This window comes from Mauremys reevesii, linkage group 6, assembly GCF_016161935.1.
Source record: "Mauremys reevesii isolate NIE-2019 linkage group 6, ASM1616193v1, whole genome shotgun sequence".
NCBI classification, from domain to species: Eukaryota; Metazoa; Chordata; order Testudines; family Geoemydidae; genus Mauremys; species Mauremys reevesii.
The window spans coordinates 44854412-44870444 of NC_052628.1; the positions used below are offsets into that span (position 1 = coordinate 44854412).

General features: G+C 41.3%; 1 protein-coding gene across 3 annotated transcripts in view; it reads right to left on the minus strand.

The window, feature by feature from the left end:
* The window catches only part of POLK (DNA polymerase kappa), a 113736-nt gene that overhangs the window by 18672 nt on the left and 79031 nt on the right, over positions 1–16033 (minus strand). For all 3 annotated transcript variants that reach the window (XM_039543014.1, XM_039543013.1, XM_039543012.1), the window contains 6 exons: positions 13846–13949; positions 12081–12179; positions 3415–3513; positions 3216–3320; positions 2055–2153; positions 538–636 (listed from right to left, as the gene is read on the minus strand). In XM_039543014.1, coding sequence (XP_039398948.1) covers positions 538–636; positions 2055–2153; positions 3216–3320; positions 3415–3513; positions 12081–12179; positions 13846–13949 — 605 coding nt within the window. The remainder of the gene's footprint in view (positions 1–537; positions 637–2054; positions 2154–3215; positions 3321–3414; positions 3514–12080; positions 12180–13845; positions 13950–16033) is intronic.

Genomic DNA, 16033 nt, shown 5'->3' on the forward strand with positions numbered 1-16033 from the left:
ACCTAACCCCAAGTGTAGCTCTGCTGCTAGAAGAAAGCTTCCATCAACCTACCTACTGTGGTTTGGGGAGGTGGTATTCCACATCAGAAGAGACCACTTCTAGGAGTGAAGTCTCTGGGTCTGTTTAGTCTATGACCTCTGAGACTACAACATGGAGTTCAAGCTGTTAGAAAGATTTTTGTGATGCACATTCCATTAGGAATTGGACTGATCCAACCAATTCATTTCAGATGCACCACAGATTGGCCAACAGATAACATCTTTCAGACACTACTGACGTGAGTTGGATTCCAATCAGTGACCTTGAGAAAGACTATTGCTTACTAGTCATACCTCTTCAACAATGGAGCTCTAGGTCTAAAGGGAACTCCGTGAATTCAAGGTTTGTGCTAATTAGCTTGACCACCACAGAAATGAGATTACTTTTACAGATATTTGTAGATTCTGGGTATTTTTTTTTAATACTTTGTTTTCGCTTTGTCTTGCACACCTTCCACCTTCATTCTTGATCTCCCTCAGCAGCTTCTGTGTCCTTACCTGATTGAGTTCATTTATTTCTTCCCATTGATTTAACAGAACTTCCAGCACCTCACAGTGACCATTTTTAGCAGCTAGATGCACTGCTGTGTTTCCCTCCTGTAAATGAAAACAGCCAGAAACATACTGTAAAGCCCAAAATTAAGTAGAACATGCTGCAATTAATAAAAACAACCACCTATGGACTGTGGACAAGTACTTTAATACAAGGTCCTATGGTCTCTTCCTCCAGCATGCACAGAAGGGATGCAAACCTAGTGAATCCACCTCCTCATGCGACAGACAGAAAAGCAGCAGCTTTATAGAATGTTCTGACGTAGCCCTAATTCTAAGGAAGTCCTTCCATGTGTACACAGAGGAAGCCATGCTAACAAGGGGGAAAGGAGCTCTGAGGATTTAATGGATGTCTCAATATCTCTTCAATTTCCCTCCAGTTCTCAGGACTTCCACTGATGTAAAGGCCTGAAATTCCTACCTATTCTGCAAGGGTACAAAACCACAGTCCCTGCATGAACAATTCAGAAGAAAATCCATGAAGTAAATCTTGGAACTTCCAGTGAGTTTTTTCCATAGGTTTCTCCATGGAAGGGGACTGGGCCTAGCCCACGGTCCCTTGAAAAACAATGTAAAGATTAAGGGCCAAAACCTGATCTTGTGAAATTAGGCATAGCTCCATTGAAGTCAGTGTAGCCATCTTCCCCCTGCCGACACCATCCCTACTATATAAAATTTAAAAAAGGAAAACAACTAAAAGCAGCTCACAGAACTAACATGGCATTGGCCACCCATCACCTTGCTTGCCCAGCTTGCATATTATATACAGCCTTCTCCTCCCCCACCATTATGGTATTTTCTGTTTGGAATGTAAGCTAATGGATGCTTATCTATCCAAAGTATTCATAGAGCCCCCACTTCCATAGTATCTGAGGTAGGGGAGTGTTGTTTTTACAGATTTTACAGATTTTTACATTTTACAGATGGGCAACTGAGGCACAAGGTGACTAAGAGCCAGATATTTAAAGTTGCTTGGGCACCTAAAAAATGCAGTCAACCAGTGAGGTTTCCAGAAGTTACATCAATGGGAGTTATGCTCCTAGACACCTCTCTGCATCATTAGGTACTAAAATGTCTTGAAAATCTGGCCCTTTGGGACGTGCCCAAGGTCACACAGGAAGTCTGCAGCAGAGCAGGGAACTGAACCCAAGTTTCCCGAGTCCTAGGCTATGCACTAGACCATCCTTCCTCTCCAAGCATTAGAAAGCTTAACTTCAGATTGCATCACGTCTCCTATTAATACGCATACAAAACCTTACTGGCAATAATCACTGACAGCTCCACTATTCTCTCTGGATTACTGAAAATGGCTGTGCTTGTCTGTCTACATTCTGTATACCACATCCAGTACCATGGTATCTGAACACTGTGTATGACCTTCAGTTACACAAGTAATTACACTGGGGTCAGTTATGACTCTTCAGCACCCTTTATCTGGATTTGTCTGGAAAGGGGAGGCTTACCTTGTCTTTTTCAGAGGTGAACAGCTTGAGAGAAATCAGACTGTTGATCATTTCAACATGGCCTTTTTCAGCTGCCAGAAGAAATGCCCTTTTACCTTTCTAATAGGAAACAGTCATTGGAAAGGTTTTGTTACTAAAAATAAAAAGTCACCCTGTTGCAGAAATTTCACCAATTATTAGAAGAGCCATGTCATACGTAGGTGCACATATATTGTGAATAAATATTTACATGTCATATGCACAAGTAAACAAAAAACTGGAGTCTAGATCCACCCATGAAGGGGAAAAAAGAAGTAAAATGTCTTCAGTGTAAAATCTGGATTAAATAGTTTAAAAAAAATTGTAAACTGACCAGAAATCCTGAAACAACAACACTAGAAACAGAAGCTGTTCTTCAAATATTTAATATTTAGCCATTATATCTTCCCGAGATGCAAATATTGGTTGGAAAGATTATTTCACTAATGTTTGTAAATCATTTTTGAGCTCCTCAGAAAGAGGCACTTTAAAAGTCCAAAAAAGTATTATTTTTGTTATATGCTGTATGTGACCAGAATTTTGAAAACAAAGCCAGCTCTAGATACCACTGAAATCAAGAGGGGTGGGGAAGGTGGGGAGGGAATTAGAGCATTTTTATTCATCTTAACCCGCCATAGTATTTACAACTGTGTCCTAGGAAACTCTCCTGAAACAATACTGTGGGAATTGCCTTTCCAGATCAGGCCATCTAGCCAGCCACCAATGGGATAGCTAGATGCTTCAGAGAGAGATGCATGAAACTCCACAACCGACAATTATGGAATAACCTGCCCAAAGATACCTCAGTGCAAACAGAGGGTGCTTAGAACCTTGCACAATCAGATTATCATGGCCCACTGGTTTCAAAGGAAGATATAGGAGCTCAGCACCCAATATGATCAGATCCTATATGACTACATTCCCATGTGCAAAGATAAAAATACACCACTTGGCTAGGTAAGCCGTCAGTGTGGGATCCTGACAAAGGAAGGCAAAGGGCTAATCGGAAAAAGCTCAGGTCTGTCCCTGAAACGCCAGAAAATCCAAGGAGTCTCTGTGTGATGCAAGTCATATTGTACTTCACCTCACAATGTGAAGGAAACAAGCCCCTATATTTTGTAGGTAACTAGACACATACTGTACCTCATCTGGCTTGTTTAGGTCCTTCAGCTGAAGTTCCTGGAGAAGATAATCCACTATGTCAACGTTATTGTTCAGAGCTGCAAAGTGCAGGACATTCATTCTCTTCTAAGGAAAACACAAGCCAGTTCTGTAAGATTATATTACACTTCTTCTCAAGATGAATATGTTTAGTGTTGGTTAAAATTTGTCATCAACAAACCTGGTCCGTAGCCTTTTGGTCAGCACCTGCTTTAACTAACATTCGCATTATGTCTAGGTTTCCAGACCAAGCTGCAAGATGAATCGCCATCAACCCGTGCTTCAAATAAAATTAAAAAGGCAGAAATTACCATTAAAATACCCCAGACTACCATTCAAACTGCACTATATGATCTTATATGATTAATGTGCTGAGCTGACTCTGTGACACAGGCTCTAGGGCACCCCTGTTAACACTATTCCCAGACACTGAAGGACTAACTGTGGATAATATAGCCATAATTTTTACAAGTGAATAAAAGTTACCTCTTTTAATTTTCATTCCTTTGTCCTGCATTTCTTCATCTCTGATAAACCTTTTTGGGCTCTCGCTCTCTCTTTGTGCCTCCCCCTTCTCCCTCACTCCCACCAAAGGAATACATATCAGGAGCTTCTAATCTCTCTTTCCTGGCACCATTCTCATAGGTATTCTGTCTTTTGTCCTCCTTGAGTCCCCGATCTCTCTTCCTTTATTAGCATTATTATTATTTATACCGGAGCCTCAGTCATAGACCAGGACCCCATTGTTCTAGGTTCTGGACAAACACACAACAAAAAGACAGCCCCTGCCACAAAAAGTTGGTAATCTAAGTATAAGACAAGACACAATCGATGGATACAAACAGACGGGGGGAGTATGGAGAAACAATAAGGCAATCACCTAATGGCTATGTCCTGCCACCAACCTTTCTCTGTTCAGTCCTACCCCTTGTTCCCTGTCACAATCCCACTCCATCTCCCCTCTGCAAAGCAAACCAGGCTACTTGTTCCTCAATCTGTGATCCTAGTTCTCTGAAGTCAGTGAGAATAGAGACAAGCAGGCTACACAAGAGGATTGTTAAAGTCCTCCGGAGCCATACAGCCAAAGAACTAAGAGATTAAACAAGCCTGTTTCAGCAGTACAGGTGAATATGACACAGGGACATATCTCCGGGACTGCATAGGGAAAAAACCATCAGAATCAAGGGGTCTGCTGTGGAGATCTCTGGACTCAGAACTTTGAACAGATGTGTGTAGTGATTTGCTATTATGCTTATGCTTCCCCTGCCATAGAGATATAATCATGTTGTATGAAGGATCACTGCCAAATTGAAAATCACATTTCTGACTAAAAATGTTGGACCTGCCTTTGTTACAGTCGATACTTAAAAAGGCTAGTGTAGAAGTTAGAGAAAAGTAATTATTTTACTCTATTTTTTCCCAGCTTGTCAACTTTGTATATTTGTGCACAGTTAGTTTCACTGTATTGTTGATGGTACACCATCTTCCCCAGAGTCTACAACAGGATGCAGGGACTATGTCATATGTGTTAGTACAGCATTCAGCATAATAGGTCTTTGATTGAGACTGTGGCCTAGGGGTGCTACTGTTATATAAATATTAAACAACGAACAGCAGCAACAGAGCTGAAAGTGAATGTGGAACAAGCATCACCCACTGTGCACACGTAAAGAAAGGGAGTAGACGGCTGGGATTGTGACTCACAAAGACCTTTCTAAGCAAACATGGGAGCAGAAAAAAGCTTAATTTTTTTTAAAAAGGAGTTTTACAAACCCCACAATTTCCCACCATACTATTCACAAGGAGCTCAGTTAGGATACAGGCTTACATAAGAACTAAGAATGGCCATACGGTGTCAGACCAAAGGTCCATCTAGCCCAGTATCCTGTCTTCCGACAGTGGCCAATGCCAGGTGCCCCAGAAGGAATGAACAGAACAGGGAATCATCAAGTGATCCATCCCCTACTGCCCATTCCCAGCTTCTGGCAAACAGAGGCTAGAGACACCATTCCTGCTTTAAAAAAAATAGTCACTTTAATCATAAAAGTCCCCATCCTTGCAACCTGTGTGCATGTGCTTGACTTCAGCAGGATTAGCTACATGCTCAGAGTTAAACATGTGATTAAACATTTGCAAGATGGGGTCATTAAAGTGTGCCTTTAATCATTGCTGGAATCTACCTCTCTGAACACAGCTGTACTTTAGAGGTGGCTGGTGTAATGTCAGAAATGTTAAACTGCCTGTGGCATTATTCCCCACACCTGCAATAATACTTTCTAGATGTTGTAATTCCAGGAATAAGGCCAGAACACACTGTGTCATCTCCACCGACATAGTATTAGACATTATTTCCATAGTGGACGAGTAAGTAGAATAAAAAGGAAAAATGCTTTTAAATATATAATTTTTAACAGGTAAGCTGAAAAATGAAGAACAATATTATGTTTATTTCCAAGGTTTTAATTTTTTTTTCAACTTAAATTTTACACAAACAATGATTTTTAAGAACACCTTGGACCTTACTGTTATTTATTTGGAATGTTATTTACTTGGGAATGAAGATGAAATTCATACCAGATTCAGAAACAAAGTCAGAACATTTGATATCGCATAGAATTTCTTATTAATTGCAAGCTACAACTGACTGCCAAAGAGTGCATGAGTTATCTGCAAGTGCATTACATTGTATGGATTTTAAATTTCTATCTGTAAAGTTCAATTAATAACGATGGGGAAAATATTTCCATGGGGTTTTTGGTGGAGGGAGAACTAGGGGATTACCAACATTTACTAATTAAATTAATTAAAAACTAATCCTTCCAAGCCTAATTATAATCAGAACAAGACGCTGAGGGGCATGTTTAATGAGGCCACTAGCATACACCTTTGTAAGTCCACAGCCTTATGATGCACCCAAAAATGTTAATGATCCCATAAAATTTTTTAAATTATTTTATTGCTTAAATATACTTAAAACAAAGCTCGGAGAGAGATATTGGAAAACAGTTTACCACTGACGATAGCTTAATACAGTTTAGATACAAGTTATAGAAATATAGAAGATAAACACTTGGAATTAATCTACATTACAATTATATATATTAGGGATTATCTCCAAGAACTCATATGTGACATGTGAGGTCCCAGAAGACTGGAGAAGAACAAACATAGCACCTATCTTTAAAAAGGGGAACAAAGAGGATCTGGGAAAATATAGACCAGTCAGCCTAACTCCAACACCTGGGAAGATATTGGAACCAATTATTAAACAATCAGCCTGTAAACACCTAGAGGATTATAGGATTATAAGGATTAAGGAAGGACAAATCATGCCAAACCAACCTAATTTCCTTCTTTGTCAGGTTTGGCCTAGTGAATGGCAGACAGAGTTGTAGATGTGGTATATCTGATTTACTAAGGCTTTTGACACAGTCCCACATGACATTCTCATAAACAAACTAGGGAAATGTGGTTCAGTTGAAATTACTATAAGGAAGGTGCACAACTGGTTGAAAGACTATTCTCAATGAGTATTTATTAATGGCTCACTGTCAAACTGGGAGAATGTATCTAGTTGGGTCCTGCAAATGTATATCCTGGGTCCAGCATTATCCACATAACCCTAATACCCTAGATCATACCTAGCTCGAGTACAGCTGCAGCAGCAAGGGTGGTGGCACGGTCTAGCCTCCCACGTACAATCCTGCCCAAGACCCAGGGTACACCCTTAAGCGGCTAGTCTGTGCCACTGCAGATACTCTGCAATTGTTACTCAAGCTAGCTGTGATCTATCTAGTTCAAAACTGACTTAAGCAAATCTACATGTGCTGCAATAACACCTCATAATTGCAGTGTAGGCAGACCCTTAGTCATTGGTATGGAGGACTATTGTCCAAAGCCAGCTGTCCACCACTTATAAAATTGATCTGTTAAGGTTATTATATTATAGCTGTAGTCATTTTAGAACTTTTCATATTAATCATACACATGGGTTTCAACTTGTCAGACAAAAAAGGTACAATCACATGGCTAATTCGCTATGAACGTTTTGGGTTCAGAATGATAAGACTTAATTGTCTTTCCTGATGGTAAGTTTCTAAATGGCAACTCTGTTCAGTTTCTCATCCCTGCTTGCAAGTGATTCACAATAAGGAAATCTCTGAGCTGTAATAGAAGTCGAAGTCTATGGGATATACAGAAGTTAACTCAGTTGCAGACCCTGGCAGCAGTGGACAATATTGCTCAGGTGATTTTATCTCTACCTTTCAAAAAGATCCCTGCAGATGCTCTAGGTTAATTGCTCCTCCATGCTAGAGTCTCGTTCACATGGGGCGCTGCAGGATTCTATTCTGTCTCACCTCTTCTGTACTGTACATATGCCAACTGGGGAGAGGGGGTAGACAGTTTGGAAGGCGCAGATATCAGTATGCAGATGACACTGAGCACCAGGTCTCTCTCTCACTGAGCCCAAAGAGTACATTATCTTTATTTTTCCAGTACCAGGCCAAGGTAGGGGGTTTGGAGTAGAGCGAAATGGCCAAAACTCAAACCAGGCAGGACGGAAGCGATATTGGTTGATTGGAGGAAAGCATCTGAAGGGCACGGCAGGGATAGCGTCTGCCTCCTTGACTGAGGTGGTGTTTATCCAAGCCTTTGTCAAAGAGGTACACAATTTAGTGGTCCTTCTGAAGCCTCATTTGCCTTGGAGTCCCAGGTGGTCTTGGTGGCCCAAGTGACTTTTTCCATCAACATCTTACACCAGTTCTCTTGAATGTGGATCTTGTAACAGTTATTTGTGCCTTTTGACCTGCATTGGAATATTGTATAACACTGCACATGGGGCTACTCTTTAAAGACCTCACCAAAGGCTCTTACGTAAATTAAGCTGTCATGGGATAAAAGGAAAGGTCCTTTCATGGATTGAGAACTGGTTAAAGGACAGGGAACAAAGGGTAGGAATTAATGGTAAATTCTCAGAATGGAGAGGGGTAACTAGTGGTGTTCCCCAAGGGTCAGTCCTAGGACCAATCCTATTCAATTTATTCATAAATGATCTGGAGAAAGGGGTAAACAGTGAGGTGGCAAAGTTTGCAGATGATACTAAACTGCTCAAGATAGTTAAGACCAAAGCAGATTGTGAAGAACTTCAAAAAGATCTCACAAAACTAAGTGATTGGGCAACAAAATGGCAAATGAAATTTAATGTGAATAAATGTAAAGTAATGCACATTGGAAAAAATAACCCCAACTATACATACAACATGATGGGGGCTAATTTAGCTACAACGAGTCAGGAAAAAGATCTTGGAGTTATCGTGGATAGTTCTCTGAAGATGTCCACGCAGTGTGCAGAGGCGGCCAAAAAAGCAAACAGGATGTTAGGAATCATTAAAAAGGGGATAGAGAATAAGACTGAGAATATATTATTGCCCTTATATAAATCCATGGTACGCCCACATCTCGAATACTGTGTACAGATGTGGTCTCCTCACCTCAAAAAAGATATTCTAGCACTAGAAAAGGTTCAGAAAAGAGCAACTAAAATGATTAGGGGTTTAGAGAGGGTCCCATATGAGGAAAGATTAAAGAGGCTAGGACTCTTCAGTTTGGAAAAGAGAAGACTAAGGGGGGACATGATTGAGGTATATAAAATCATGAGTGATGTTGAGAAAGTGGATAAGAAAAAGTTATTTACTTATTCCCATAATACAAGAACTAGGGGTCACCAAATGAAATTAATAGGCAGCAGGTTTAAAACAAATAAAAGGAAGTTCTTCTTCACGCAGCACACAGTCAACTTGTGGAACTCCTTACCTGAGGAGGTTGTGAAGGCTAGGACTATAACAATGTTTAAAAGGGGACTGGATAAATTCATGGTGGCTAAGTCCATAAATGGCTATTAGCCAGGATGGGTAAGAATGGTGTCCCTAGCCTCTGTTCGTCAGAGGATGGAGATGGATGGCAGGAGAGAGATCACTTGATCATTGCCTGTTAGGTTCACTACCTCAGGGACACCTGGCATTGGCCACTGTCGGTAGACAGATACTGGGCTAGATGGACCTTTGGTCTGACCTGGTACGGCCTTTCTTATGTTCTTATGAAGCCATAGCTGGAGCACAGTGCGATATTAGCGATGGGAAGCACCAAAGATTGTGCTGGTTTTTTGTTCACTTCCAAGTGTTGCTAGTGTTCTTTATATATCACTTTAATTAAATATAGCTGCTCTTAAATGCCACTAGTGACTAAAGCTATGAGGATAGTTGTGACAAATCCACTGTGTAGACTGCACATACATTTTTAATCTAGGACTCTAGAAACCCAATCCTGCCTCAGTTGAAATCAAGGCCAAAACTCCCATAGACTTCAATGGAGCAGAACGCTCTGCAGAACAAAAAGAAGTTGTATTGCCAATGTCTCCAACAGTAACAAAAACCCCAGGTGAAATGGGGCTAGTGAAAAGTTAAGAGTGACGTCTTGGCACTTTTTCCTGATCAAACTAATCACTCCATTCTTCCCCTCGCAACCTCAATCTGGATTCCCATTTGCAACACAGAGCCAGGATTTGTGTGATGTAACATGATAGCTCATATGCCAGGCAGCCTCCTTTCTCCCTCTGGGACACTTCACTGCCTTTAAAGTGTTCTAGAATTCCTAACTTCTGGAACATATCCTGCTATGGCATTTTTTTGAAGCCTATGAATATCACATGTTGTGGAAGAGAAGATGGGTCACACAAAGAAGCACTCACATATTTCACAGATAATTATTTTTCCTCCTAAAAGGTAATAATTGGAGATATACCAATCTCCTAGAACTGGAAGGGACCTTGAAAGGTCATCAAGTCCAGCCCCCTGCCTTCACTAGTGGGAGCAAGTACTGATTTTGCCCCAGATCCCTAAGTGGCCCCCTCAAGGACTGAACTCACAACCCTGGGATTAGCAGGCCAATGCTCAAACCACTGAGCTATCCCCCCCACCCCAGCTCATAACCAGCTGTAATGAGTAGCCTCCTCCCAGGTGCCTCATTGTGGCCTCAGGGCAGCCTTGCAAGTAGCCCCTTGCTTCATTTTCCCTTTGGGTTCTCAGTAATTCCAAAGAAGCACACACTCAAGTCCATAACATAATTTATTAACCAAACATAATACAAAAGTCTCCAAGAATAGTCTATATCACCCCAGTGCAAGTAGGCGTTAAAAATCATATATCCTCTTGGCCATTCACATAACACGTAGCACTTTCCAGTGCCCTCTGCCTCACCCAGACTCTCTGTTAGTCCTCCTCTGTCCCTCTATCGACACAGCCACCCCAACCCTCCTTCTGGGGTACAACCCCACTCTTCTCAGTGGGAACTTCCACAGCCTCTGTACTGGGGGCCTCTCATTGTTTCTCTGGGCCCCAGCTCTCCAGTAAGGAGATATCAGTGGGTCATTTCCTCTACTTCTCTCCCTTCCTTCAGCCCTCTTTGGCCCTTGGCTCCAGCCCTCTGTCTTAGAGCAAGCAGGATGTCACTCTGCTGTTTCTCCTACCTTTAGCGCTCTCCAGCCTGGGCTCTCTGGCTTGGGAACACCAGCCAGCAATCCCCTTGCGGATCTCCTGCCTTCATCCTCTCCCAGGGAGAACCTTCTTTCTCTGGTAGCTCTCATCTCCTGCTCTGTCTCCTGACTTATCCTGTCCGCTCTGATGCACTGGATCTCACCAGACCTCTTAGAGTATCCTAGATGCTGCCCCACCCTCTTAAGTGGCCCAACTGGGAGCATCGGGACAGGAACAGGGTTTCTGATCCCCGTTCCTCTTAATGGCCCAGCCACTCTGCTACTCTCGCCCGTAATCAAGATTTGCACTCTTAGAGATGGTTTAGTTTTAGTTTAGAAAAAAAAAGTATAAAACAGGAGAAGTCTTGCATGAAAAGGGTATAAATATTTCTAGAATTTTCACAAAAACATCTCTAATATAACGTTTTAAGAACTCCAAAACCACTCTGTTGGGCCCTTAAACAGGAATGAGAAATTCTAGAAGACAGGACAGAGACAGGGGCTTAAAATGTAGGTTTCATTTTTTAAAAATTACAACATCCAATTATTCATAGAAATATTGTCATGAATTACAAGTCATAACTTGTAACCCAGCTGTTTGGGTGTATACATTTCCCTTCAGTGTTTGTAAGTCAAACATTGCAGCACTGTGTTAGTATATGGGAAGACAGTGAAACAAACCGAAACAAAATTAAAAATGGCTAATCTATTTTCACCATAGCCAAGCAGAATGAAGTACAAAAAGTAAACAAACAGATATCTGGTGAAAAGTGAATTGCATGTTAAAAACTCTTTCCATTTGAAATCTGTTCATTCTTAGTAACACATAAGGAGTTTTGCTTCATTAATATATGGGCCGGACCTCCCACTGTGCTGCAGCCACTCTGCCTCATACTGCCGGCCAAAGTGGCTCTAAAACTGACAGTCTAGCCACCCACCCCAGTGCAGGGAGTCCTTTGATGGCATAGAGACAGCATAGTGGCTACTATACTACTCCCCTCTCAGCTGCCAGAGTAGGGGTGTGTGCTGGAGGGAAGGGGCCATGGCCAGTGGTTATCTGTTCTCCAGTGATCCCTGGTTGCTTTGTCAGCCCATTGGGGCTATTGGTGGCGTGAATTAGAGCAGTCTAACAGCTGCTCTAATTACCAGTTTGGATCCTTGTGTAACACACCTACCCCAGGATTGGGGAACTGCACTGATGGTGTTAAATCACTTTTACACACACACACAGATACCCCTCCTGTGCTGTACTGTTGCAACTGTAGCAGCCAAGGTTTCAGACCATGTTTTTGATCTGACAGTAGTGGTTTGCTTACCTTATCTGCAACATCCACTCTCGCTTTGTGATGGAGAAGAAAATCCACAGTAGATATATGATTTCCTGCAACAGCAAAATGGAGAGCTGTGCGCTGCAGCTGAAATAAAACAAGCTTTGGTGAATAGGTACGTAACATAGTTATTTTTATTACATAAATAATCAGGATTTCTGAATCCTTTGATCAAAGCTCCCCAACACATTCATTTGCACACTCTCTAGCCAAAATTTGCCATTATCTGTATTTCTATTCCCTTGTATCTAAATTAAATATTGTGTTTAATGAAAACTAGTAGAACCAGAGTACATTAGGTATTTATGTGCCATTCTAATCCCTTCCCTGAAACTCACTAATGTGTCATAAACAGGGCTTAAGTAAACACACATTGCTTAGAGAGAGGAGATATGCTGTGCAGAAAACATTCATTTTCACAATTTCTATTTTACTGTTTGCTTTTAAAAGCAAAGATTTAGGTGATATCTATACTATGAGTGCTATGCAATAGCTGTAGATCAGGCCTAAAATTTACATAATTCGATTTGTTTCTTGGTGATATCCTGGTTGCTACATATTTGTTTTTGATTTTATCTCTGTAAAGCATGACTCGAATGCTCCTCTTACTTGGTATTAGTCACCATTTCAGTTTGGTCTGCTGTTTATGCAAACAAAGGTTTCCATCCTTCAACCCTCAATAAATAACTTTACACATGCAAATAATCTGAAGGAGTTCAATGGGTCTAACCATATGAAATAGGCTTGGTCTGCACTTACTCAGGGCTGTCAAAAATTTCATGCCTGGAGTACCATTAATATCAGTATGTATTGATGGAAACAATATTCTTATTCAAAAGAATGTAATTTTAAAAAGATCCCTTTTCTCTTTCTTTTCTGAAGGAGGACTCAGGAATCCAGCTGCAGGTACTCTTACTTCCCCAGTTTCAAACCAACGATGTGGAAAAGGAGGCACATTTTTTTCAGAACTTATGATTAAGTATTAGGACGCACTAAGTTAGACAGTTTACACCTAAAAGTTTGATGCAGGCTGGTGACCATTTGTACCAACCCCCTTGATGGGCTGCCCAAGGGGAGTGAACTGCCATGGACAGGCACTACAGGGGGACACTCTTTGTTACTGCAGGATGCCCTGGACTAACATTCTTCTCCATGAAATGCTGCAACACTTTGTGTAGAATTTTCTAGTCCAAATTTAGATCTACACCAAAAGGCTACAACTCTTCTTGATGCCAATGGAGTTCTATCTGCTTGCACCAGGTCTGAATTCTGACCTCACCTTGTAGCCACAGAATACAAGTGCAATCATGTTTCAGCACACATTGAACAACACAATTCTTTATGTGCATTTTAATCTGCAAAGCATTTCACAAGAACCAAAAATGCCTGTGAGGTTAAGTATACCCATTTTACAGATGGGGATATTGAGGCAGAGATTAAACTAATTGCCCAAGGTCACAGAGTATCAAGATTATAACTCAGAAGTTCCTGGTCCAACTCTTATACACTGACCACTAGACCTGTGAATTACTGATCACCCTGCACTCTTGTTAAGTGCAAGTGGAGGGCACTCTTCACTTCACAAGATTTGGGCACTCAGCTGGACACCTTTGTTCAGAGAATTTTCTACAAGGGTATCTTTATCCTCCTCCTCTTGCAGTCAAATACACTAGTACTTTTGAGATTTCACTTAGTGACCATACACAAGGCATATTTCTGGTAATTAAAATGTCATACAGTATTTTATACTCACTGTATTTACAGCATTAATGTTAACATTCTTCCTAAGTAACTTCTCCATGGTTTCCAAATTGTTCATTTTAGCAGCATGCTGAAATTCTCTCTCATGTGGTAACACTGTAGAAAATGTGACAAAGTAGTTTATGGTATTTAAGAAATAGCCATAAAAAACTTAAATGACAACTCTACTTTGTTCAACATCTTCATTAATGATTTGGATGATGGGATGGATTGCACCCTCAGCAAGTTTGCAGATGACACTAAGATGGGGGGAGAGGTAGATAAGTGGAGGGTAAGGATAGAGTCTAGAGTGACCTAGACAAATTGGAGGACTGGGCCAAAAGAAATCTGATGAGGTTCAACAAGGACAAGTGCAGAGCCCTGCTCTTAGGATGGGGATCCCATGTATTGCTACAGGCTGGGGACTGTCTGGCTAAGCAACAGTTCTGCAGAAAAGGACCTGGGGATTACAGTGGATGAGAAGCTGGATATGAAACAGCTGTGTGCCTTTGTTGCCAAGAAGTCTAATGGCATATTGGGCTGCTTTAGTAGGAGCATTGCCAGCAGATGGAGGGAAGTGATTATTCCCCTCTATTCAGCACTGGTGAGGCCATATCTGGGGTATTGTGTCCAGTTTTGGGCCCCCCACTACAGACAGTCCAGCAGAGGGCAACAAAAATGATTAGAGGGCTGGGGCACATGACTTATGAGGAGAGGCTGAGGGAACTGGGCCTATTTAGTCAGCAGAAAAGAAGAGTGAGGTGGGATTTGATAGCAACCTTCAACTACCTGAAGGGGGGTTCCAAACACGATGGAGCTAGGCTGTTCTCAGTGGTGGCAGATGACAGAACAAGAAGCAATAGTCTCAAGTTGCAGTGGGGGAAATCTAGTTTAGATATTAGGAAAAACTATTTCACTAGGAGGGTGGCGAAGCACTGGAATGGACTACCTAGGGAGATGGTAGAATCTCCATCCTTAGACGTTTTTAAGGCCCAGTTTGACAAAGCCCTGGCTGCGATGATTTAGTTGGGGTTGGTCCGGCTTTGAGCAGGGTGTTGGACTAGATGACCCTCAAGAGGTCTCTTCCAACCCTAATCTTCTATGATTCTACTCCCCTTACCTCCTGTTGTGATATGCACATCTTGTTTCAATATTCTATGTGAATTATTTGCTTTTTATCATGGAATTATTGTTACAACATTACATTCCCCTCCCCCACCCCAGGCATCTGGTTGATCTCTCTAGTTCCAATTCTTTAAGAACAAATAGAAATATAATTTTCACAGCACAAAAATATCATTAGTTACACTTCCCATCATTTATATAGTTCCCATCACCCAAATGGGTCCCAAGGTGCTTTACAAATTTAACAACCAAAATTACAAAATTATGGGAACTATTTCACTCATTCTTTTAAATATAGCCACCTTGGGAGTGAAACACAGCAATTGTTTGAGAGACAAGGTGCATGAGGTAATATCTTTTATTGCACCAACTTCTGTTGGTGAGAGAGAGACACGCTTTTGTAAGCTCAAATGCTTGTCTCTCTCACCAGCAGAAGTTGGTTCAATAAAAATATTACCTCACTCATCTTGTCTCTCTAATACCCTGAGACTGACACAGCTACAACAGCACTGCATACACAGCTATTTAACAGAATACACCACCAATCTCCATAACACTGTGGGGCAGGAACTGATGCATGCATACATCCAAGTAAAACTGACAGAGGAGTTTAAGTAGAAAGAAGGTGATTACCTACATTGGAATTTGACTGGGACACCTGAGAGAATACAGTATTCCGATTCTTGGAAAATTCATGAGATTTACTGGAGCTTAAGACCTTGGTTTTATGCCTCACCCCAAAAGAGAGAACCTCTAGCAGCAAAGAAACCTCGGGAAGCAGGGGTTTTTGGATACAGTATTAACAAAACCACTAGGCACCCACTTGGTTGGCTGTGACAAAACTATTAATATTTAATAAACTCAGAAAAGAGATTTCAAAGAGTGAGCATTAAACATCAGTCTAGCTAAAATAGAAGTCTAAGGCCATGTCTACACTCACAAGCTTACAGTGGCACAACTGTACCGATAGAGCTGTGCCACTGTAAGGTCTCCCATGTAACCGTGTTATGCCGACAGGAGAGAGCTCTCCTGTCAACATAATAAAACCAGGTCAACGAGCAGCGGTAGCTATGTCA